At 41.0% G+C, this 26,443-nt stretch overlaps 1 protein-coding gene across 16 annotated transcripts in view; it reads right to left on the bottom strand.

The window, feature by feature from the left end:
* The window catches only part of LOC106582631 (receptor-type tyrosine-protein phosphatase T), a 591,582-nt gene that overhangs the window by 223,959 nt on the left and 341,180 nt on the right, over positions 1-26,443 (bottom strand). For all 16 annotated transcript variants that reach the window (XM_045705237.1, XM_045705245.1, XM_045705240.1 and 13 more), the window contains exons 10-12: positions 24,231-24,432; positions 21,785-21,890; positions 17,511-17,784 (exon numbers count right to left, since the gene is read on the bottom strand). In XM_045705237.1, the coding sequence (XP_045561193.1) occupies positions 17,511-17,784; positions 21,785-21,890; positions 24,231-24,432 (582 nt within the window). The remainder of the gene's footprint in view (positions 1-17,510; positions 17,785-21,784; positions 21,891-24,230; positions 24,433-26,443) is intronic.

Here is a 26,443-nt window from a genome sequence, read left to right as displayed (position 1 = left end):
GTGGCAACGGCCAACGGCCAACTCAAGTTGCTTCCGCGCTAATGTGGCAACGACTATCGGCCAACTCAAGTTGCTTCCACACCGTTGTTGCGCTGCATTGGCCACTCGATCAAGTTCATATTTATTTCCAAAAACAGCATTTTACATTGGCGCGTGATGTTCAGAAAATGTTTGCCTCCCAAAACATCCGGTGAATGTGCACATTAATTTATAGAAATACTCATCATAAACGTTGACAAAATATATAACAATTATTTAAAGAATTATAGATACACTAGTTCTTAATGCAAACGCTGTGTCATATTTCAAAATAACTTTACGGAGAAAGCACATTGTTCAATATTCTGAGTACAGAGCTCAGCCATCAATGCAAGCTATACAGTTATCCGCCAAGTTCTTGCATCGACAAAACTCTAAATTAGTGTTATGAATCTTTCCTTACCTTTGCTGATCCTCGGCGGAATGCACTCGCAGGACTCCCACAAGAAATGTTAATTTGTTCGATAAAGTCCATCATTTATGTCCAAATACCTCCGTTTTGTTGGCGTGTCCAGACCATTATTCCAAAGGCACGATGCGGGAGCACAAATCAATAGACGAAAAGCTCAAACGTTCCATTACCGTTTGTAGAAACATGTCAAACGATGTTTACAATCAATCCTTAGGGAGTTTTTAACAAAAATAATCGTTAATATTCCAACCGGACAATAGCGTATTCATTACAGAAGTAAAATAAAAAATGCTAGCCATGCGTGAACGCGCATTAAGTAACTACATGACCTCAGACAGTCCACTGCTTGAACCGGCTGTTATTCCCTCAAAATTCACCATAGAAGCCTCAAACAACTTTCTAAAGACTGTTGACATCTAGTGGAAGCCTTAGGAAGTGCAAAATGAACCCTAAGTCACTGTGTGTTAGATAGGCAATCACTTGAAAAAACTACAGCCTCAGATTTCCCACTTCCTGGTTTGATTTTTCTCAGGTTTTTGCCTGCCATATGAGTTCTGTTATACTCACAGGCATCATTCAAACAGTTTTAGAAACTTCAGAGTGTTTTCTATCCAAATCTACTAATAATATGCATATTCTAGTTTCTGGGCCCGAGTAGTAGGCAGTTTAATTTGGTACGTTTTTTATCCGGCCGTGAAAATACTGCCTCCTACCCAAGAGAGGTTAAGTGGTCCCAGGAATAGGAATGTAACTATACTTTTGGGTCCGTCAAAGCGCTACTTTGTAGTGCCCCAGTGCTTGCCGCCCCCAACTTTGAAAACCCTTTTAAGTTGGAGGTAGACGCTAGTATAGAGGGGGTGGGTGTGGTTATTTTGCAGGAAGATGAAGAGGGAGTGGATCGGCCTGTCAATCTCTTCTCCCGTAAGTTCAACTCGTGTCAGTCAAGGTACTCCACCATTGAACAAGAGACGCTGGCTTTATTGGTAGCCTTACAGTTTTTTTAGGTATGTGTGGGCTCCAGTGCCTTGCCTGTACTGTTCTTCACGGACCATAATTATTTAGTGTTTCTAAAGCAGATGTACAATCAGAACTGCCAATTTATGCGATGGGCTCTGATTGTACAAGGATACAATGTACAAATGAACTATTAGAAGGGTCGGCGAATGTGGTTGCCGACGCTCTATCACGGGTCTAGTAACTGGGGATGCGTGATGGTTTTTGTTATTGAAAACTGGAAGTTTGCAGGTTTTGGGGTGGGCGTGTTATGTTCCCCAGTTTCTGTGTTATGGGTTTGTATGTTTGAATGTGTGTATTTCAGGAAATGGCTTCCTGAAGTCCAAAGCAGCTGATTGGTCGGCCCCATTTCAGATTGGAGCTCTGACCCCGCCCTCTCGTCAGGAGATACAGCTGCCTGCAATTACAAACTCCTTCTCCAGCTGGATAAAAGCCAGTGTTCCTTTGTTAGAAGGGAGAGCTTCTTGGATGTCCTGTGTTGGTTGTTGCTCAGAGACAGTTTTGTTGTAAAGTATTTTGTAGCCGCTATTTCTGAGGTATGTGTGTGCAAATAGGATTGTGTTTTGATGATTGAAATTGATCACTTTAAGTTTGTATTATACTGTTTTTGTTCCCAGGGGGGAAGGGGAAGGCACCTTGGGAGTGCTTACGCAAGAGGCCTGCGGGCATACATATACCCGTAGTACGTACCCTCTCTATGCACACTAGGTAAGACCTGGGCGTTACACCCCCTGTATTTTGGTTAGCATGCCAGGTGGCGCTAAGAGTAGGTAGGAGAGGGGTCTCTAACTTTTACTTTCTTTGCTATGGTTGCGTCCTGCCCCTTTTCCCCACGTTACCGTGTGAAGGAAATAAATTCCCTGTTAACGGTCAAATTCTCTGCCTCTGTCATCCTTACCAGCACCTACAATGCCATACCTCTTTCACTCCACAGGGAGTTGAGTTGTAGCGGGGTGTTGTATTCCCTCCACCAAGAGGTGTGCGTAACACAAGTGGTCATACCACTGACATACTTATGAGCTGTTTTGACTGCAACCAAGCAAATACAGTACGTAAGGTGATTTTGTACACAGTTATACCTCTCTCTGAAGTTGATCTGTCTATCTGGTCAATCTAATGCAGTTCCCCCTGCACCCTCTAAATTAATATTATGTCTCCAGAGAAACCTGGATTCAAATAAATCATTTTTTAGATTTTCCCTAGAATAACTACTTTTTTGAGGAATACTCAAACACAGCTTTCTGTGCATACCTGAGTTCTGTATTGCAGTTTTATCAAGTATTTATACCCTTGGCAGATTTTAAAATGCACGAAAATAGGGTAATTTTGGTTTTGTACATAGTCATACGATACGTGATATAGAAAAGTACAATCTTAGGCGAGTACATGGAGAGCTATATCTCTGTAGGTGATCTGTCTATCTGTTCAAAATCACTGGTACAGGTCCCCCTCCACCCTCTGGTAACTTGTTAGTATGTCTCCAGAGAAACCTTGATTCAAATAAAGGTCCTATTTATTAAATTACCCTAGGTGGAATTAGGTGTTTTTGGCTGGGATCCATATTACCTCAAAGAACTTGAATTTTTTTTAAAGTGCATTTTGATACAGAAAAACGAAACAATGATTAAAATGTATTGAGAAGTTGATTGACAATGTCATGACACATTTGAAGAATTGAATGAACCACCTTTGGGCTATGATCAGAAATATGTCTCTAGGGTCAAAATTACCTCAGTCAGAGTGAGGGGTTATTCAAAATACGTTGGATAGCCAAGTCTCAGTTTTTTTTCCCCCATCCATCTGTTACAACGTTTAAAGAGCTAACATCTGGTATTATCTGAGCACATAAAGGGAATGAAACAGATGTTAAACACAGATACACTACATGCTAAACTTGTCAATAAAGGGAATGAAACTGGTCAATATTGGTGCCAAACACAATTAACTACTGTAAATACCCTAGATTTTGAGCCTATAAAATAATACTAAAAACATACTGTGACAGACTGATCAGGAGAAGGAAATGGAGGTGAATTGGACACTCAAAAACACAATTAACGTAACAAGACAGGCAAAAGACTACAACTCACAACGAAATAGAAAGCAGGGAAGACAAAAAACCAACTGGAGATGGTCCACTCTAAGAATTGAATGGAGTAAAAGTCCTTGCCCAGAGAAGGGTGAGGTGAAGAGCTATGGTGAACGCTCTATACTCCAAAAGAAACCAAAAGGACTAAGTCAAGTTAGTCAGTGACAGACGTCTGAGTGTAATAATGACTTTCTTTGCTGAGGTCCAAAGAGATCCGCACTCCACACACAAGGCACAGGCATATACACTTCCAGCATATCATAACCCAGACACATCCACTGAACTTGGGAGAATTGAAACTGCACCTCAGCATCAGGCCAGCTTATAAAATAAAGGTGATAGAGATGGAAAAAAGGCCAAGAGCTGATAAAAACATGTAAAATAGGGGGAAATAATAATAGAGCTTGCCTAAATCATTGAGTTATTAGTACTCTTGTTCCATTTCTATGACCTGTACGTGATGAGGGAGAGGGTACAGAGAGAAAGAGAGAGTACATTTGGAACAATCTAGGATTTGAGGGTCTAAAAGCATCTCTTAGATGATCCTGAGATAGAGCTCCTGATATGGCCTGTGTAAGAATCCCTGTGAGATTAACTTCTTAAATAGGGATTGGAGAGTATTGAGGAGGTGTGGAAGAGGAGGAAACAAGGATCATATGGATCGACTAACTTCAATCGAGAGGCAAGTAGTCATGGCACTACTGTAATGTCTATAGAGTAAAGTTGGCAGGTGTTTATGGAACACTATCATCCTCAAAGAAATGAAAGGTGCTTGTCTCTTTCTTCTGTAACTTATTCCTACCCTAAGTGAATATTTAACAGAGAGACGGGGCACGTTTTTCTCTTTTTACTATGACTCTCCATATACATCTACATTGATTCTGGTATCTTCTTGCTGTGTTTTTTCCCCTCTCTAATTTACAGTGGCTAATAAGTGCTCATAAAAGTTTTTATTAACCACCTGCCTAGAGAGAGGGCTAGTTGGCCAAGGAACATGATAACTAGGAGCTTGACGAATGCAAACAAAGCATCACTGATGTCAACTGTGTTCATTGTTGATACACATGACCTCCACTTCAAAGCACCTGGTATTCCATTGAAAAAACTTGTGAAAGCCCAAAGAGAATTCCCCATTTACCACCGCTCATCTGTTTCACAACACTCTGCTTATGCATGGGCTCGACCTGAAAGGAGGTGGCCATTTGCAAAAGATTTTACAACAAGATGGTAATGAGCAAGCCTCAAGAGTATGAGCAGTAGACTTAATAAATGTAGAGTCAATTTATAGTCTTTCCGATACTGGAAAGTTATTTATGGATTGTTGTTTAAAACCTCTACGTCCCTATACCGGGACGGCTGAGCTAACGTGCGCTAATATGATTAGCATGACGTTGTAAGTAACAGCAAACTTTCCAGGACATAGACATGTCTTCTATAGGCAGAAAGCTTAAAATTCTTGTTAATCTAACTGCACTGTCCAATTTACAGTAGATATTACAGTGAAAAAATACCATGCTATTGTTTGAGGAGAGTGCACAACAACAAAAAACATTTCACGGCAACTGGTTTGATACATTCATCTCTGAAGGTAAATCATGTCATTATGTCATCCTGAGGGTCCCAGAGATAAAATGCAGCATAGTTTTGTTTGATAAAATAAATTTTTATATTCAAATGTAGGAACTGGGTCTCTGGCTCCACACCCACCCCACCCGGCCATCTAGATGTGTGAAAGTTAGTGTATAAGCTAATGATCCATCCTGTATGACAATCCTGGGAGTGTGTAAATGAAATGTTGTATTACCATATCATTTTTGTATGTTCTCTGTAGTTATGTACTTGAAAATGTATCAATTGACCAATTCGGCACATATTGTCCGGTATTGCAATGCTTCACTGGATCAATCTGAAACTTTGCACACACACTGTTTCCATATAGTGGCCAACATCTAAATTGCGCCTAAACTGTAATATTATATTATGGCCTTTCTCTTCCATTAAAAAAATTATGAAACAAAAACAAAATAGAAAACGCATGTTTTATTGTTTGTATTATCTTTTACCAGATTTTATGTGTTATATTCTCACACATTAATTTCACATCTCAAACAACTACCTCTTCCCCTACTGTATTTATTTATTTAGCTCATTTGCACCCCATTATTTCTATTTCTACTTTGCACCTTCTTCCACTGCAAATCTACCATTCCAGTGTTTTACTTGCTATATTGTATTTACTTCGCCACCATGGCCTTTTTTGACTTTTACCTCCCTTATATCACCTCATTTGCTCACTTTGTATATAGACTTGTCTTTTTTACTATATTATTGACTGTATGTTTGTTTTACTCCATGTGTAACTCTGTGTTGTTGTATGTGTCAAACTGCTTGCTTTATCTTGGCCAGGTGTCACGGTTGTCGTTGGGAAAGGAGGACCAAAATGCAGCAGGTATGTGGTTTCTCATCTTGAACTTTTATTAGACTCAAAATGGACACCAAAATAACAAAACGAACTCACGATCAATGAACAGTCTTCTCAGGCTCATACACGCTAGACAAGAAACAATCTCCCACAAAACCTACACCAAACAATTACCCATATATAGGACTCTCAATCAGAGGCAACGAGGAAGCACCTGCCTCCAATTGAGAGTCCCAACCCCCCCCATTAACCTAACATAGAAATAAACTCACTCGACTAAACATAGAAATACCTAAACATAGAACATAAACCAAAACCCGGAAATAATAATTCAAACGCCCTTCAACAAACACACCACCCCGAACCACATAAAACAAATACCCTCTGCCACGTCCTGACCAAACTACAATAACAATTAACCTGTTATGGCTAGGGGGCAGTATTTTCACGGCTGGATAAGAAACGTACCCGATTTAATCTGATTATTACTCCTGCCCAGAAACTAGAATATGCATATAATTATTAGCTTTGGATAGAAAACACTCCAAAGTTTCTAAAACTGTTTGAATGGTGTCTGGGAGTATAACAGAACTCATTTGGCAGGCCAAAACCTGAGAAGATTCTGTACAGGAAGTACCCTGTCTGACCATTTCTTGGCCTTCTTTATCATCTCTATCCATTACAAAGGATCTCTGCTGTTACGTGACACTTCCCACGGCTCCAATGGGCTCTCAGAGCCCGGGAAAAAGCTGAATGATGTAATTCAAAGCCCTGGCTGAAACACATTATCGCGTTTGTCAAGTGGCCGATCAGGGGACAGTGGGCTTAGGCGCGTGCACTGGCCGCCCCTGTCTTTCTGTTTTTCCCTCTATTTACCAAAACTCAGATTCCCGGTCGGAATATTATCGCTTTTTTACGAGAAAAATTGCATAAAAATTGATTTTAAACAGCGGTTGACATGCTTCGAAGTACGGTAATGAAATATTTAGAAATCTTTTCTCATGAAATGACGAAGACAACAAAGGTAATGAAACTTTTGTAAAAGTAAATCTGACTTTGGTCAGGGCTAAACTTGGTCGGTGTCTAAATAGCTAGCCGTGATGGCTGGGCTATCTACTGAGAATATTGTAAAATGTGCTTTCACCGAAAAGCTATTTTAAAATCGGACATAGAGTGCATAGAGGAGTTCTGTATCTATAAATCTTAAAATAATTGTTGTGTTTTTTGTGAACGTTTATCGTGAGTAATTTAGTAAATTCACCGGAGGTTTGCGGGGGGTATGCTAGTTCTGAACGTCACATGCTAATGTAAAAAAGCTGGTTTTTGATATAAATATGAACTTGATTGAACAAAACATGCATGCATTGTATAACATAATGTCCTAGGGTTGTCATCTGATGAAGATCATCAAAGGTTAGTGCTGCATTTAGCTGTGGTTTTGTTTTTTGTGACATTATATGCTAGCTTGAAAAATGGGTAGTCTGATTATTTCTGGCTGGGTACTCTGCTGACATAATCTAATGTTTTGCTTTCGCTGTAAAGCCTTTTTGAAATCGGACAGTGTGGTTAGATTAACGAGAGTCTTGTCTTTAAAATGCTGTAAAATAGTCATATGTTTGAAAAATGGAAGTTTTCGGATTTTAGAGGAATTTGTATTTCGCGCCACGCCCATCATTGGATATTGGAGCAGGTGTTCCGCTAGCGGAACGTCTAGATGTAAGAGGTTATACTGGCCAGGACGTGACACCAGGTCGCAATTGTAAATGAGAACTTGTTCTCAACTTGCCTACCTGGTTAAATAAAGGTGAAATAAATAAATCAAATAAAAGTATGCATATCCTTGCTGCAGGTTCTGAGCTACAGGCAGTTAGATTTGGGTATGTCATTTTAGGCAAAAATGTTAAAAAAGGGTCCGATCCTTAAGAGGATTTATTAATGCTGCTTGGCTGAGTTGCAGATGCCGGTCTCTAGTTGGCAGTTGGTACACATCTTGTGGCTAACAGCGCTAGCCTGAGCTGAATACCAAGTCCCTGTGGTGCAGCTGGTGGAACCACTGTAGAAGACACAGACAGCCCCAGAGTCCTAACACGCTCACATCACCAGTCTAAACTGTGGTCTGACATGTCATGTGACTTTCCAGGAACTAACACAAAAGATAAGCAGCGAAGCAAAATCTGGTACTTTTGTTGTTCTGAAATGACATGATAATTATGCCCCTTATAAACTGAACAAAAACAAGTAAAAGACAGAATAAAAGCAAACGCCTTCTCCATCCCCCCAAAACGCTATGACTCAGAATATCTCATTACTAAATAAATAAACAAACAAGCAGACATGTTCACATAGCAAGAGACAACTTGTGCCTGACCTGAAAGGAACCGTACGTGACCGAACAATTTGTAACAGGATCTATGATAGGCTTGAAGGTGATTATCTTCAGATACAGTCAGAACTGAAACAGCCCAATAAGTAAGTGTTAAAGAGGGGGCAAGGTGAGATGAGCACATTTAATTTTGACTCACTAACTACCTTTGGTGACGGGCCAAAGCATTGACATCATTACTGAGTGAGAGTCTGGGTAGTCTCAGACGCAGTCTGTCTGTCTGCCACGGGACAAGGCACTCTGGTTTTTACAGGGAGTGCTCCTTCTGTTGGATGCTCTTCCCGTTGTGTGCCGAGTACAGGGGAATCAAATCTGATTGACACCCACTGTCATACGAAAAACAACTCCTGCCCTCCACTTTGGGTGAACTGTGGTTAATTCGAGGCTGCATGGCCGATGTGAGCCTTTTTACCTGTCAAGGGGAAGGCTGAATTTGGAGGCCATTTTATCAAAGTGCCACCTGCTTTGTTCCATTTCTCTCCCATCTTCCTGTGTCACTGTTCAGGTTCAGCTCTTTGCTTTGTGCCACTTTGAAAGCACCTGAATACTGCTGCGTAAACATTTAGTTTCTCTCTGTACCTCACCATGTTCAAAATTCTAGATGTTGGGCAAAAGCACACGAAAATGTTCTTAACCTCTCTGGGCTAGGTGGCACAAAATCCTCCCACCTACGTAACAGCCAGTTGAATCATGTGGCGCGATTTTCAAATACCTTAGAAATGCTATTACTTCAATTTCTCAAACATATGACTATTTTACAGCTATTTAAAGACAAGACTCTCGTTAATCTAACCACACTGTCCGATTTCAAAAAGGCTTTACAACGAAAGCAAAACATTAGATTATGTCAGCAGAGTACCCAGCCAGAAATAATCAGACACCCATTTTTCAAGCTAGCATATAATGTCACATAAACCCAAACCACAGCTAAATGCAGCACTAACCTTTGATGATCTTCATCAGATGACAACCCTAGGACATTATGTTATACAATACATGCATGTTTTGTTCAATCAAGTTCATATTTATATCAAAAAACTGCTTTTTACATTAGCATGTGACGTTCAGAACTAGCATACCCCCCGCAAACTTCCGGGGAATTTACTAACAATTTACTAAATTACTCACGATAAACGTTCACAAAAAGCATAACAATTATTTTAAGAATTATAGATACAGAACTCCTCTATGCACTCGATATGTCTGATTTTAAAATAGCTTTTTGGTGAAAGCACATTTTGCAATATTCTAAGTACATAGCCCAGCCATCACGGGCTAGCTATTTAGACACCCAGCAAGTTTAGCCTTCACCAAAATCAGATTTACTATAACAAAAATGTTATTACCTTTGGTGTTCTTCGTCAGAATGCACTCCCAGGACTTCTACTTCAATAACAAATGTTGGTTTGGTCCAAAATAATCCATCGTTATATCCAAATAGCGGCGTTTTGTTCGTGCGTTCTAGACACTATCCGAAATGGTAAATCAGGGTTACGAGCATGGCGCAATTCGTGACAAAAAAATTCTAAATATTCCATTACCGTACTTCGAAGCATGTCAACCGCTGTTTAAAATAAATTTTTATGCAATTTGTCTCGTAAAAAAGCGATAATATTCCGACCGGGAATCTGCGTTTCGGTAAACAGAGGAAAAAACAGAAAGACGGGGGCGGCCAGTGCACGCGCCTAAGCCCACTGTCCCCTGATCGGCCACTTGAGAAAGGCGATAATGTGTTTCAGCCTGGGGCTGGAATGACGACATTCAGCTTTTTCCCGGGCTCTGAGAGCCTATTGGGTAGAGATAATCAAGAAAGCCAATAAATGGTCAGACAGGCTACTTCCTGTAAAGGAATCTCTCATGTTTTTGCCTGCCATATGAGTTCTGTTATACTCACAGACACCATTCAAACAGTTTTAGAAACTTTAGGGTGTTTTCTATCCATATCTAATAAGTATATGCATATTCTAGTTACTGGGTAGGAGTAGTAACCAGATTAAATCGGGTACGTTTTTTTATCCGGCGGTGTAAATACTGCCCCCTAGCCCTAAGAGGTTAACCCCTGGTCGGGCTTCAGCGAAAAATCCAGCGAAAAATCCTATCGCCATTAGCATAACAAAATGTAATATTCATTTTTTTCAAATATAGGACTATGTTATATCGTTTTATAGATACACCTCTCCTGAATCGAACCACGTTGTCCGATTTTAAAAAGGGTTTACAGCAAAAGCAAAACATTAGATTATGTTAGAGGAGTATATCGTAAAAGTAGCCACATAGCCATTTTCCGACCAACCACATGCATCACATATAACCAAAAAACAGCTAAATGCAGCACTAACCTTTGACAATCTTCATCGGATTACACTCCTAGGACATCATGTTACACAATACATGCATTCTTTTGTTCGATAAAGTTCATATTTATATATAAAAACAGCATTTTACATCGGCGCGTGACGTTGACTAACTATTTTCCCTCAAATGCATCCGGTGAAACAGCGCTACAATTTACTAAGTTACTATTCGAAAACATTTTTAAAATGTAACATTATCATTCTAAGATTTATAGATGAATATCTCTTGAAAGCACCTGTAATGCCAGATTTCAAAATAACTTTACTGGGTAATCATACTTTGTGATAAAAGGGGATGCGATACTCAGAAAAATAGGCTACCGTTACAGGTCAGCGCCATATTGGAACAATCGCATATCAAATCTACTCTTGTATACTATTGTCAATAATCCCTTACCTTTGATTATCTTCATCAGAAAGCACTTCCAGGAATTCCAGGTCCACAACAAATGTATTTTCGTTCGAAAAAGTTAATCCTTTACGTCCCAATAACTTGTTCTTGTTAGCGCGTTCTGAAGGCTGCTCCAAAACTTCCGTCGGCTGCGGGACTCCTCTTTCAATAAAATTCATTTTTTTTAAATTTAGGTTCGTTCAAACATGTCAAACGTTGTATAACATAAATCTTTAGTGCCTTTTTCAACCAGAGCTCCAATAAGATTCAAGGGGGACGATTGCATTGTCTTTCAAAACGTTTCGAAAGGTGAGGGTAGCCAGGGGCGCCGGCGTCATAATGGTGATGGCCCTCCTCATGTGACCACTTTCCACAGCGTCTCATTCAGTCAGTTTTCACAGTAGGAGACTCAAACCACTTTAAAGACTGGGGACATCTAGTGGAAGCAATAGGAAGTGCTCAATGAACCATTGCTCACGGTGTGATTTATAGGCAAAGTGATGAAGTTGAGTCCGCAATTCAGAATTCCACATCCTGTTACGATCGGTCTCAGGGTTTTGACTGCCATATGAGTTCTGTTATACTCACAGACACCATTCAAACAGTTTTAGAAACTTTAGGGTGTTTTCTATCCACAAGTATTACTTATATGCATATCCTAGCTTCTGAGTTTGAGTAGGAGGCCGTTTAAAATGGACACACATTTTTTTTAAAAATTGCTGTAGCGCCCCCTATCCTAGGCGACCGTCAAGAGGTTAATTTGCTCCCGTCTGGTTGGTACTACAGGAAATTGAGAGGGTGTGTTGTGTCTTAATTGTCAAGCCTTAACATCATATCCTGGGGGAGCAAATCCTGACGCAAATATGACCAGTCAGTCAATATTGTCGCCCTCCTAGCCACTACTGTGTAGGACAAGCAGCCTGTACTCAAGAAAGAAGCCTGGGGGACTTGAGAGGCCAGAGAAGGGGTTGTTTCGAGCGCAATTGGCAGTGCCAGGAGAGTTGGCGACTGTAGTTGGCACCCGCCCTGGCTGAGGAATCAGCAGACAGCTCGTCTGTATTGGGAGGAAAAGCCTCCCTCGACACTCTTTTCTCTCACTATCTCTCCCCCCCTCCCTATTTCTCTTTCCAGACTTAAACTCTCCACCCCTAGGCAATGTATTTTCTTGTCTTTTATGTCGGGGGGCTTGGGTGGCATCGCATAGCTTTGGAAAAGCCTGCTCGGGCTCATTTGATGTGCATGCTTTCTAATTGGCACAATGAAAGAATGGCATCTTAGGGATGCCACCCGTGAAAGGAGACTTGATGAGCAAACTAGGGATCCAAGCTGTGCTGCCATCATGCACAACTCAAATCACATGGGTATTTCATGCTGTAGTAGCGGGTAAGGGAATATGCACAGTACCGTCAGTGCGTACACTATGTAGTCTACTGAAAGATGGAGTATAAGTGAGTAGCAGCAGTTTACACTGAGCATTTACATATGTGACAATAGCTAAATGGAAAAACCATTAGATTAAATAATAATGATGGGCTGGCATACTTTAAAGCCACGGAGAAACAGTTAAGCCGCACTTGAATTTACATTTCAGGAGACTAACCTGAATGTAATGGGGGAAAATTTAAGTGAAAGATAAACAGATTAAGGAACGAGAGAGGTGAAATAAATGCCTTATTCTTGATGGCAGATCTAAACTACCAAGAAAAATCCATATTTTATGCAATAACTTTATCAAAAAGATTCTCACTGAGCCTAAAACTCAGATTGAATTAACTGAGATCCAATGAAATCATGAAGTCGATGTGACCACCGCTCAGGCACACTGAACCACATTGTTACGGATACAAGTGTGTATCCTGTGTATTTCTTTTCTCTCCTTCTCCTCTCACAGGTGACAATCATCACTCCCCAATCAGTCATCAAGCAGTCCCCAATCAGAAGACACCTGTTCCTTTTCCCTCAACCTATCACAGTCCCTTTCCCTTGGTTTAAAACCCCAGTCAGTTGCAATCTCTCGCTAGCTCATTCTCACTCTGTGATCAATCTTTGTGCTCATTCTCTCTCAATCTCGCTCTATGTTCCAAGCTCTATTTCTGTATTGATCTCTCTTTTGTTTTTGCAACTACATGTCACATTTGTCCGGTAATCCTGTGAGTATTGTTTTGTTGTTTGGTTGTTTGTTTGGTGGGAAAAGGGGGTACCAAGACAATTCGCCCATGGGCATACATTACCCGTAGGAATACTGTGTCTAAGTACCCTAGTTAGAACTGGGCGGACCACCCTCTGTATTTTTGGTTAGTTAGCTAGCTGTTGTGGAAATAGGCTAGTCTAGCTTAGGGGTGTTTTTGATTATTGTTTCTTTGCTTGGGTCCAGCTCAGCCCCTTTTCTCACACCCCATTGCCGTGTGTTTAAAATAAACCTTTTGAGTTTGACGGTAGATTGTAGTTGTCTGTGGTTATTGGTTCTCACTGTTTCTTATCACTATTATAATTTGCATGATTTATGTTACGGTCTCGTTGCCATCCCCCCTAGACTGCTGGGCCAAAGGGATTCGTAACACACATCATGGGAAAACTTGAACATTGGGAAGGCGCTGCTTATACCGGCAGCCGGTGCCAACACCAAACAAAGTTACAGAGGTGGAAAATTATGGAACACCCTGTGGTTTTAAGCAATTTCTAAAAATATATTTTATAGTCTAACCTTTTACGAATAAGAAGAGCTAGAGTGCCATACATTTGCATGCTGTTTACAATTTGGCAAACAAAGAAGAACAGGCAAATGCTATTGGACATCCTGTCACGTCTGCTCCCGCTCTCCCTGGCGCTTGAGGGGGCCAGGCTGCCCTGCATCACGTACTCCTGCCATCTATTACGCACACCTGCGTTCCCTCGTCACGCGCATCAGCGATATTGGACTCACCTAGACTCAATCATCACCTGTTTATTTCCTCCCCTATATTTGTCTGTTCCCTTGCTCTGTTCCCTGCTGCTGCATTGATTGTTTTTCGTCTGTGTTTACTAGTTTGCTGACACTGTCACGTCCTGACCATAGTAAGATGTTATTTTCTATGGTAGAGCAGGGCAGGGTGTGACAGGGGGTGTTTTTCTATGTTTTGTATTTCTATGTTCATGTTCTATTTTTGAATTTCTATGTTGGTTTTGTTTGGGATGATCTCCAATTAGAGGTAGCTGGTCCTCGTTGTCTCTAATTGGAGATCATACTTAATAACCTGTTAGGGCTAGGGGGCAGTATTTGCACAGCCGGATAAAAAAAACGTACCCGATTTTAATCTGGTTACTACTCCTGCCCAGTAACTAGAATATGCATATAATTGTTTGATTTGGATAGAAAACACTCTAAAGTTTCTAAAACTGTTTGAATGGTGTCTGTGTATAACAGAACTCATATGGCAGTCAAAACCCTGAGACAAATCCTGACAGGAAACTGAAATCTGATGTGTGGATATCACTTCAAACATTTGCCATTGAAACACACAGGGGCTTGCAATTCATTTAGCACTTCCTATGGCTTCCACTAGATGTCCCCAGTCTTTACAAAGTGGTTTGAGCCTCCTACCATCAAAATTGACTGAAAGAGAGGATGTTTACCTTGGTCACAGGGGATGGGCCATTACCATTGTGACGTCGGCGCCCATGGGTACTCTCCATTTTCGAAACGTTTTGAAAGACAATGCAACCGTCCCAATGGAATATTATTGAAGCCCTGGTTGAAAAAGCCCCTAAAGATTTATGTTATACAACGTTTGACATGTTTGAACGAACTTAAATATATATTTTTTGCTCATTCCTGGCGACAAGTCAGACGCACACGGTACATTTTTACTAGCCTTCGGAGCGCGCTAACACTATTGGGACATAAATTATTAACTTTTTTGAACAAAACTACATTTGTTATGGACCTGGGATTCCTAGAAGTGCCTTCTGATAAAGATAATCAAAGCTAAGGGATTATTTACAATAGTATTTTTGATGGTTGATCGTTCCAAGATGGCTCCAACAGACTTCTTTTCTGGGCATACCACGTCGTTTATTGCAAAGTGTGATTTCCCAGTAAAGTTATTTTTAAATCTGGCAAAGATGGCATTCAAGACATGTTAATCTATGTCTTTGAATGACAATATTACATTTTAACAATGTTTTCGAAAAGTAATTTTGTAAATTGTAGCGCTGATCATCGGAAGCATTTGAGGGAAAAGATTTTCTGAACGTTATGTGCCGATGTAAAATGCTGTTTTTATACATATGAACTTTATCGAACAAAAAATGCATGTGTTGTGTAACATGATGTCCTAGGAGTGTCATCTGATGAAGGTTGTCACAGGTTAGTGCTGCATTTAGCTGTGTTTTGGGTATTTGTGATGCATGCTAGTTGCTTTGAAAATGGCTGTGTGATTATTTCTGGCTGGGTACTCTGCTGACATAATCTAATGTTTTGCTTTTGCTGTAAAGCCTTTTTGAAATCGGACAACGCGGTTCGATTCAGGAGAGGTGTATCTATAAAACGGTGTAAAATAGTCATATGTTTGAGAAATTGAAGTTATAGCATTTATGAGGTTTTGCGTTTAGCGCGACGCGATTCCACTGGCTGTTGATTAGGGTGGGACACAAGCGTCCCACTGGCCCAGACAGGTTAAATAGGTGTTTTTTCCACCTGGGTTTGTGGGAGATTGTTTTTGAGTAGTGTATGTTTCACCTCTGTGTCGCGGTTTGTTGTTTTTGTTAGTTCAGTTTATGGTTTATGTATTGCATAGTTTCAGTGTTAATAAAATGTGGAATGACACACACGCCGCACTTTGGTCCGCTTCTCCTTACGACCACCGTGACGCACACTGTTCCTGTCTCGTTCCTTGTCCGTTCTTTATTAAATGTTTGACTCCCCGTACCTGCTTCATCTCTCCAGCGTCATTCCATGTGACAGAATGCAGCAGCCACCACTCTACGAAGCATCGGGGAGTACTGGTGTTCCGGTTGGTGGTGACATCGGCTCTGGGTCGCCGCTGATGGAACCGGGGGTGCCTAGTCAGCTCGTCGGGCTTCCACGCCCTAGCTGGCTCGAGGTTTCCTTGTCCCGGTTGGCTCGGATGGCGCCCATCCCAGCTGGATCGTCAGTTCTTGTTCGCCCAGCCGGTCCAGGATTTAAATGTATTTTTATTTTTGTTGGTGACGTCGGGGTGGATTCCGCCACCGATGGAACCGAGGGTGCCTAAGCCAGCCCGTCGGGTTTCCATTACCCTGGCTGGTTCGAGAGGTTTCCTCGCCTCAGTTGGCTCAGTGGGTTTCCATTCCACGTCACACTCTTCGGGCTCCTTCTCTGCAGCGGGATCAACGGGCATCTTACCTCAGCCGGATCGTCGGGCTTCCATCCCTTAGCCGGCTCGCCAGGCTCCCACGGTCCTGTCGGTTCGTTGTGCTTCCACCCCCCAACCGGCTTGCCCAGCGCCCATGTCTCGGCCGGTTCGCCCAGGTGGGACGCCGCGTGGTGCCCCTAGAGGGGAGGGTGCTGTCACGTCTGATCACGCTCCCCCCCTTGGTGCTTGAGGGCGCCAGACATCACACACTTCTGCCATCTATTACGCACACCTGACTTCCCTTGTCACACGCATCAGCGATATTGGACTCACCTGAACTCATTCATCACCTGTTTATTTCCTCCCCTATATTTGTCAGTTCCCTTGCTCTCCTTCCCTGCTACTGCATTGATTGTTTTTTTTTTGTCTGTGTTTACTAGTTTGACGCTGTTCCTGTCTCGTTCCATGACCGTTCTTTATTAAATGTTTGACTCCCCGTACCTGCTTCGTCTCTCCAGCGTCATTGCATGTGACACATCCCTTTTGCAATTTTACTGTACATTCAATTGGCTGATAGGTAAGTATTACTAGATCATCAACTTAGTTGTACTTCCAACCAGAAATAAGAGGAGCATGCACCCCGTAGTAAATTACACCTTCAAAAACTGATGTGATTCAAGGTGGCGTGGGAAAAATATGGTCTTTCATTATTCACTAAAAGGCTGAACAAAGACATTCCATTGAAAATCCCATCTGTATTAGGGTTGTCCCAATACCATTATCATGATACTACAATACTAAATTTGTTATGGCAAAGAGGATAACACAAAGCAGACTAAACTCTTTTGAAAACCTGCTTTATATAAATGTCTTATAGCTTGGAAAATGACTCCAAATGACTGTAAGGCTGTTTGTTTCCAAAAGGACTGTTTTCTTCTCAAAATTAAGTCTGCTTCATGTTTTGTTTGCTTGTCATGATACTTCTGAGTATGGTGATACTGGTAGCGTGACAACCGTAATCTGTATCTAGACAACATACGACAGCGATGGACATTGAACAGTGATGGATCTTAAAAGGAGGTATGACAGCTCACCCCATTGGCTTTGCTCAGGGCTTGGAAGTAAATGCTGTAGCTCTTGGACGAAGAGAGCGGGGGGTTCCAGTAGCCATTGTAGGTCTTGTTGTCACCTACGGTGAAGGGCTGAACCACAGTCAGGTAGGTGGGCGGGAGCTCCGCCGCAAAGTAGTGGGGCGAATCCAAGATGGAGGCATTCTTGAAGCTGACGGGGACGGGGAAGCACTCCTGCGCGTCGGCTGCCCGCCGCACCTTCTGCTTGCGTTCCTCTTTCACCACCAGCTGGTAGACACTGGGGAGAAAGTATAGGGCAAAGGCCAAGGATCATCATCAGATGTCTGACCAGTGCCTTCAGAAAGTATTTACGCCGCTTGACTTTTTCCACATTTTGTTGTGTTACATGGTGGGATTAACATTTATTTAATTGTCATTTTTTGACAACGATCTACACAAAATTCTCTAATGTGACAGTGGAAGAGAAATTCTAACATTTGGAAAAATGTAATAAAAAAAACTAATATCTTGTTTACATAGGTATTTAACCTCTTTAGTCAATACATGTTAGAATCACCTTTGGCAGCGATTACAGCTGTGAGACTTTTTGGGGGAAGTCTATTAGAGCTTTGCACACCTGAATGGACAATATTTGCACATTATTCAGCCATTTTCAAGTATTGCCGTGGATTTTCAAGACATTTAATTTTACAAAACTGTAACTAGGCCACTCAGGAACATTCAATGTCGTCTTGGTATGCAACTCCAGTGTATATTTGGCCTTGTGTTTCAGGTTATTGTCCTGTTTAAAGGGGAATTTCTCTCCCAGTGTCTGTTGGAAAGCAAACTGAACCAGGTTTTCTGGGATTTTGCCTATGGTTAGCTCTATTCCGTTTCTTTTTATCCTAAAAAAAACGAGTCCTTGCCCATGACGAGCATACCAACATGATGCAATCACAACCATGCTTGAAAATATGAAGAGTTGTACTCAGTGATATGTGGTGTTGGATTTGCCCCAAATATAACACTTTGTATTCAGGACACTGAGCGGTTTCCTTCCTCTCCAGCAACTGAGTTAGGAAGGACGCTTGTAACTTTATAGTAACTGGGTGTATTGATACACCATCCAAAGTGTAATTAAGGGTGAAAACCCTGAGCGGTTTCCTTCCTCTCCGGCATCTGAGTTAGGAAGGACGCTTGTAGCTTTGTAGTGACTGGGTGTATTGATACACCATCCAAAGTGTAATAACTTCACCATGCTCAAAAGGATATTCAATGTCTGCTTTTAACATTTTCACCTATCTTTGTGAGGCATTGGAAAACCTCCCTGGTTTTTGTTGTTGAATCTGTGTTTAAAATTCACTGCTCGAGTGCGGGACCTTACAGATAATTGTATGTGTGGGGTACAGAGATGAGTCATTAAAACATCTTCTTAAACACTTATTGCACACAGTGCACCATTCAACTTAGCAAGGCTCGCAATAACAAAAGGGTTGAATACTTATTGACTCGACATTTAATCTTTTCATTTTTAATTAATTTGTAAAAGTTACAAAAAACACAATTCCAATTTGACATTGAAGGGTATTGTGTGTGTGTGACACAAAATCTCAATTTAATACATTTTAAATTCAGACTGTAACACAACAAAATGTAGAAAAAGTCAAGGGTGGTGGATACTTTCTGAAGGCACTGTATGAAGCGTCTCAGAGTAGTAGTGGTGATCTAGGATCAGTTTGGTCTTTTAGATCACAATGAATAAGACTACATGGACATGGGGTACCTGATTCTGTGTTAGCACTCCTACCCTAAGACGATTGATACATACGGCCCTAAACTCAACCCCAAGTTCCATAAGAAATGGGTTAAATATTGATTTAAAAATTAATTAATAAAAACAATTGAATTTAATAAGGAACTACCTAATGTCTGAATATATACATAGTGTTTTACATACAGAATGGGTTTGTAGTCTGTGTCGGGTCAGTTTAAAACTATATACAAAGTTTATCTGAGCAGAGAGAGGAGTCTTATTGCTGCTCTCTCTTAACCTCCAATCAACTATTCATACCACTCCAAATTGACCACATGACTGTTTTGGAACTTTCAATTTGCTTTGCGATTAGTACGTTCATATCTCCAGCGTGAATTACATCACCTGCTGAAGATGGACTTTTAACCAAAAAATATATCATGTTTGGTGACCTTTTGGAAAATAATGGTAACTCTGTGGAAAATCACATGTTATTTAGAATAGAAACTAACATAAATACAGACTTGTCTGGGGGGAGCACTTCTATTGGGCAGTCATTTCTGTGAGGGACCAGTAGAGGGAAATCTACCCCTAATTAGAAGTGAGGAGCCAGTGGGAGCGGTCTTTAAACTGGCCTTTTTTGAAAGGCCCTGTCAATGGAGAGGAAGATAATGAGTGGAGGGTTTGTTTCTGCTCTGGGGTTCATGAATGGATAAGGACTTCTTTTGAGCCCTGGGGCGCTATAGTGGTTGTCCGCAATTACGTCCATCTATGCCAAGAACACACACTTCACAATTATATGCAATTAGGGAAATGTATGTTTCTGTGAAGGACTAGGGCAAATTATCCTAGCCTCTAATTTGGCATCTTTCATATGGGATAATTGCTGATGACCAAAGGAGCGTGCACTTTTCTCTGACAGCAAATATACATTTCAAACTAATGGCTTTCAGAGACCAAACAAGAGCATTGGAAAAATGGCTTGGTTGCATCCGTATGTGCAGGATGGATGTAACAACAGCCCGGCTGATCTTGCCATGAGCTTTTTTGGTAAACATTTTCATTAAAGCAGAGCTTTTATGTTCTAGAGACCATTATACTTTTTAAAGCATTATCTGTACAGTATGTGAAATGTAGGCTATCGTTATTTACAAAGTAATGACTTGTTTTCAACATAAAACAGACTATCTGCACTAACCCTATCTTGCACTGACTCTGCACACTCACAAGACAATACATACACACACACATACTCTTATTATTATCTATCCTGATGCCAAGTCACTTTACCCTGCCTTCATGTACATATCTTCCTCAAATACCTTATTATTATCTATCCTGATGCCGAGTCACTTTACCCTGCGTTCATGTACATATCTACCTCAAAAAGCGTATTATGATCTATCCTGATGCCTAGTCACTTTACCCAGCCTTCATGTACATATCTACCTCAAATACCTTATTATTATCTATCCAGATGCCTAGTGACTTTAACCTGCCATCATGTACATATCTACCTCAAATAGCTTATTATTATCTATCCTGATGCCTTGTCACTATACCCAGCCTTCATGTACATATCTACCTCAAATACCTCATACAGTGGGGGAAAAAAGTATTTGATCCCCTGCTGATCTTGTACATTTGCCCACTGACAAAGAAATGATCAGTCTATAATTTTAATGGTAGGTTTATTTGAACAGTGAGAGACAGAATAACAACAAAAATATCCAGGAAAACGCATGTCAAAAATGTTATAAATTGATTTGCATTTTAATGAGGGAAATAAGTATTTGAGCCAAAAAAATCCTATTTCAATATGCACACACCATCCATATTTTTATGAATGTCAACAAACTGCTTGCGATTGATGTTCCTAAAGCGGTTAAGCTGTTGTTCCAAGCCAACGGCCAGTAGTGTTGAATTGGCATAAGTGAGTATGTCGTGTCTGTTTAGTCAAGGCTATGTTTTCAAAACTGGAACTAAATGTGATGAAACTTTTAAAAGAACTGTGTTGCTCTGCCAACTACAATACAAATTGAACTTGATCCCCTTAATGTATTTTGCATACAAATTGCACCTATATGAATGAATGCTTCTAATACCTCAACACTCACAGGAAGAACAATAATTCCGTTTTTAATTTAGGAGATTCTGTGGACTTCGGTGAACCATTTCAAGGTCGGGATAAATATGAATTGGATGCTGTGCTTATCTTTTTTGAGAAAGAAAAAGGTAACACTTCAGTAAAAACCTGTGCAATTAGGCCTAAGCGTTAACTGCACTGTCATGTGTTGTGTATGAACAAATTAATTTCTTAGTGTGCAGATAAGCAGGTAAAACAATCAATATATATAATTTAATATAAATTCTTTCCACACACCATTATTTTGCGAATCTGACACCTCCATAATGCCATGCTAAAAAATGTGTGAGTTAGGCTTTATGCCAGAGTTTTCACATTTGAAGCAGACTAAAATGACGTTTACACTTCCAAAATAGAGACATGTAACTTTTGACAGGAAGTGATGTCATAGTGTGGTACCTGACGGGAGCTCCTCTGGACTGGGCAGGCTTCAGCAGAACTGTGATGGTAGTGTCCGTCTCGTTCAGAGGGGGCGTGTCTGTCTCGTACTCCGGCATCGATGGGGCTGGTGGGGAAAGATTCAGAGGGGATGAGATCAAGTGTTCATTAGGGCACGCCACGGAACACTTTTTAAATGTTATGCCACAAAAGACTAATATGATTGAGTCTGTTTTAGTTTTGTTTCTTAATGAACAAAACCCTGTTGAATTCCTACCTGTAAAACACACTTGGTCCCCTCACATCATGGCAATAATGGATTTAGCCCTGTGATTGCTGAAGCTAATCCAGAATGGAGTATGGCATACAGTAACAGTAAATAGACTATGGAATAGGCTTAAGTCAGTATTGTCCATAAAGCCATTGCTAAAGATTGAACTTTTTAAAGATGTATCCTAACACAATCATGTTGGTGTGAAAACCTTGCCCTATGCATGTCACGATAGTGCCATCTCTTTAAAATGTCACGTCTTCATTATCTCCAAAACATTCATTGGACAACCTTGATTAGATAAACCAAGGCTGGAATTAGAAATGCCAATTCGTTCAGGAATCAAAGAGAAAGGTGTTGATGCTCCAGGCCATCAAGGCTCTAGTCTATTGGATGACTGACAACTGAGACAGGGAATGTTTACTTTCAGAGATAAGACGACAAATCCTTCATGCTTGTGTTACACCATTTCTATCTATGAATGTCAGGAATGACATGGTTCAAATGAATGGTGCACAATGATGAACAATGTTTGATTGCTACATTCTGTGTAGTGTATGTGGATTACGTTGTCATTCCAGTGATATTTTGACTGTCAGCAACAGCATTAAATTGGTGCCAATAACGTGCCAGTCACATGATTTTCTTCATCCCCTACTTTGTTTGATCTCAGGGTATAAATATATTATTCTACTCTAGCTTAATTTCTACAGTGAGACTCACGCTACTTCATTAATCATTCCCAGCATGTAATCCCTTTATAGACATTTGAGAGGTCACTGTTTTACTGAGGTGTGTCCATTTAAAAAATATATATAATCAATTTTAAGAATGAACAATAATATACTGGCCTTACAAGTCTTAGTCAGGTGTTTGAGCCTTGTTCTAAAAGGTATTTTTAGAAAACTTAGCATTTTACAATGTCACAGTGTTTGTTTTTTACTTTCATATAACATACAAAAGGAAAAAGGAGAAAAAAACTGCTATGGTACAATGGTGCATGTAATTTCTGTCAGTTGTCATTTGTGCTCCCTCTCCGGCCTCTAGGTCACCAGGCTGTTCGTTTATGGCGCACACCTGTCACCAGCATTACGCACATTTGTGCATAATGACACTCACCTGGACTCCATCACCTCCTTGATTACCTGCTATTTATATGTCACTCCCTTTTGTTCCTTCCCGAGCTGTCATTGTTCCTCTTCTAGTGTCATGTCTGTGCGTTGTTCGTGTTTCTTGTTTTGTATTTAGTTGCGTTTATTTATTAAAAACACTCACTACCTGAACTTACTTCCCGACTCTCAGCGTACATCGTTACAGAATGACGACTCGGCAAAGGGAAGCATCAGGGAGTTTTTTTGTTTTTGTGTTGGGGGTGATGTCGGGTCCGGGTGTTGGAGCGGAGCTACCTGGGAGGCCTCAGCGGGTTGGATAGGCTCCCATGCCTAAGCTGGATGAACAGTTTCCCGTGCCTCAGCCGATGCAACCGGGGAGGTCTCAGCCAGCTCATCAGGCTCTTACTCCTCAGCCGGTTTATCAGGTTTCTGCCCCTCAGCGGAGGAGACCGGTCCGCTGCGGATCCCCGGAATCGTCCCTGTGGTTGGCGTCCTGCGGCTGGAGCCGAACACGCCGGGAAGGGGGTACTGTCATGCATGCCCTCTCTCCGGCACTCTAGGTCGTCATGCTCCCGCGACTTAGCCGGATCGACAGGTTCCCATGCCTTAGCAGAGGTGACCGGTCCACTCCTGATCCCTGGGATCGTCATCTTGGTCGGCGTCCTGCAGCTGGAGCCGCACATCGGTGAGAGGGTACTGTCACGTGTGCTCCCTCTCCGGCCTCTAGGTCACCAGGTTGTTCGTTTATGGCGCACACCTGTCACCAACGTTATGCACATTTGCGCATAATGACAATCAACTGGACTCCATCACCTCCTTGATTACCTGCCCTTTATGTCACTCCCTTTTGTTTCCTCCTGAGTCATCATTGTTCCTGTTTTTGTTCCAGTGTCATGTCTGTGTGTTTGTGTTTCTTGTTTTGTATTTAGTTGCGTTTATTTATTAAAACACTCACTCCCTGAACTTGCTTCCCGACTCTCAGCGTACATCGTTACAGTAGTGCTTGCTGTTGTATGTATGTGAACTTCTGATACCAACGTAACACCACTATTAAGACTATCTGCTCTGAACAAGTCTCACTCACCTGCTATCTTGGTGGCGATGCGGGTGGTAACAGGGGGTCCAAAACCTTTGTTGGTACTGGCTTTGAGGGTGAAGAAGTAGGTGGTGCCCGGGTAGAGCCCCACAAACAAGTGGTGGGTCTCGTTGCGTAGCTTGAACACCCTGCCGCGCTGGGTGGTCAGGTCTGCACTGGGGTCCAAGGAGCTCAGAGCCTTATAGGTGATCTGTAAGAGCAGAGAGAAAAAAGTAACACTATGGGTGGGTTACAGCAACATTTTGCATTTACATTTTAGTCATTTAGCAGACGCTCTTATCCAGAGCGACTTACAGTAGTGATTTCATACATTTCATACATTTATTTAAAAAAATTCTCCATACTGGTCCCCCATGGGAATCGAACCCACAACCCTGGCGTTGCAAACACCATGCTCTACCAACTGAGCCACACGGGACCAGCAACATGGATTAACTCTTAAACTGGGTTAAATCAAGGGTTTATATTAATATTGTTGCACCAAATGTTAAACCTAGTTTTAAATTAATCCTAGTTAAATTAAATTGTGGCGGAAAAAGTACTCAATTTTCATACTTGAGTAAAAGTAAAGATACCTTAATAGAAAATTATTCAAGTAAAAGTGAGTCACCCAGTAAAATACTACTTAAGTAGAAGTGTAACGGTCGTCGTACGTAGTGGACCAAGGCGCAGCGGGTTGAGTGTTCATAGTGAATTTTATTGACAAATACCCCCTGCCACGTCCTGACCAAACTACAATAAACAATAACCCCTTATACTGGTCAGGACGTGACAAGAAGTCTAAAAGTATTAAAAGTAAACGTAAAAGTACAAATCATTTAAAAATAATTAAGCAAACCAGACGGCACAATTATTTATTTTTTTACGGATAGCCAGGGTCACACTCCAACACTCAGACACAATTTAAAAACAAAGCATTTGTGTTTAGTGAGTCCTCCAGATCAGAGGCAGTAGGGATGACCAGGGATGTTCTCTTTAAGTGTGTGAATTAGACCATTTTCTGTCCTGCTAAGCATGCAAAATGTAACGAGCACTTTTGGGTGTCAGGGAAAATGTATGGAGTAAAAAGCACATCATTTTCTTCAGGAATGTACTGTAGTGAAGTAAAAGTAGTCCAAAATATAAATAGTAAAGTACAGATACCCCAAAGAAACACTTCATTTAGATTAGAAGATGGATTTAATCAGAGGTGTAAAGTACTTAAGAAAAATACTTTAATCTAAGTTTAGTTTTCACTTTAAACCTCGATAAATTAAGCCTGTTGCTCTTTTTTTAATATATATATATATATATATATATATATATATATATATATATATATATATATATAAACTTAGATTGGAGGTTTATTCTGAACTGCCATTTGAGGTGGTTTAACTGATAGATGGCAGCATATCTACTGCGGAGAGACCAAAACTACAGTTCCTCACAGAATAATTAGAGACAGGATGAATCCTAAGTTTTATGATAATGATGAGTTTTCAAGGAGATACCACTTCTCCAAAGACTCTGTAATGCAACTGGGAAGAATGGTTGCACAAACCAATAAGCTTTGGCGTGATAGGAATGTGGCTGTACCCCCACTACCTCAGCTCCTGGTGGCCCTACAGTTCTACGCAACTGGATGTTTCCAGATGGTGGATGGGGATCTTTTTGGACTCCACAAGTCAAACGTCTGCAGGATTGTAGTTAGAGTGTCCAGTGCTATTGCCGGTCTGAAGAATCAGTACATAAGGTTGAATCCTACAGAGGAAACAGTTGCTGGATTTTATAGGAGAACTAGATTCTTAGGTGTACTAGGGGCAATAGACTGCCCACCTCTCCTCTGCCACATCCTTTTTGGCTTTCTCTTTGAACATTTTCCAGCACTCCTTTATCCGATTTCGGTCCCTCTTCTCTTAAATCTGTGTCAACCCATTAAATCTGTTGCATAATACGGCCATGGGGTCTTCCTTCTTTTTGACAGTCGTGTTGAGTCTTTTTATCCTCTATCTTAGTAAATTCCTCCATCAGCTCCGACAAGAGTTTTTTTTCATAAGCAGAAAAATTTGAACTTCTTCGACATGCAATGATCAGGTGGCTAGCGAACAAATAATAAAGGGCTAAATAACGTTAACCTGTTAGGGCTAGGGGGCAGTATTGACACGGCTGGATAAAAAACGTACCCGATTTAATCTGGTTACTACTCCTGCCCAGTAACT

The sequence above is a fragment of the Salmo salar genome, chromosome ssa22, assembly GCF_905237065.1.
Source record: "Salmo salar chromosome ssa22, Ssal_v3.1, whole genome shotgun sequence".
Taxonomy (NCBI): domain Eukaryota; kingdom Metazoa; phylum Chordata; class Actinopteri; order Salmoniformes; family Salmonidae; genus Salmo; species Salmo salar.
This window is presented reverse-complemented; position numbering and strand designations above follow the sequence as displayed.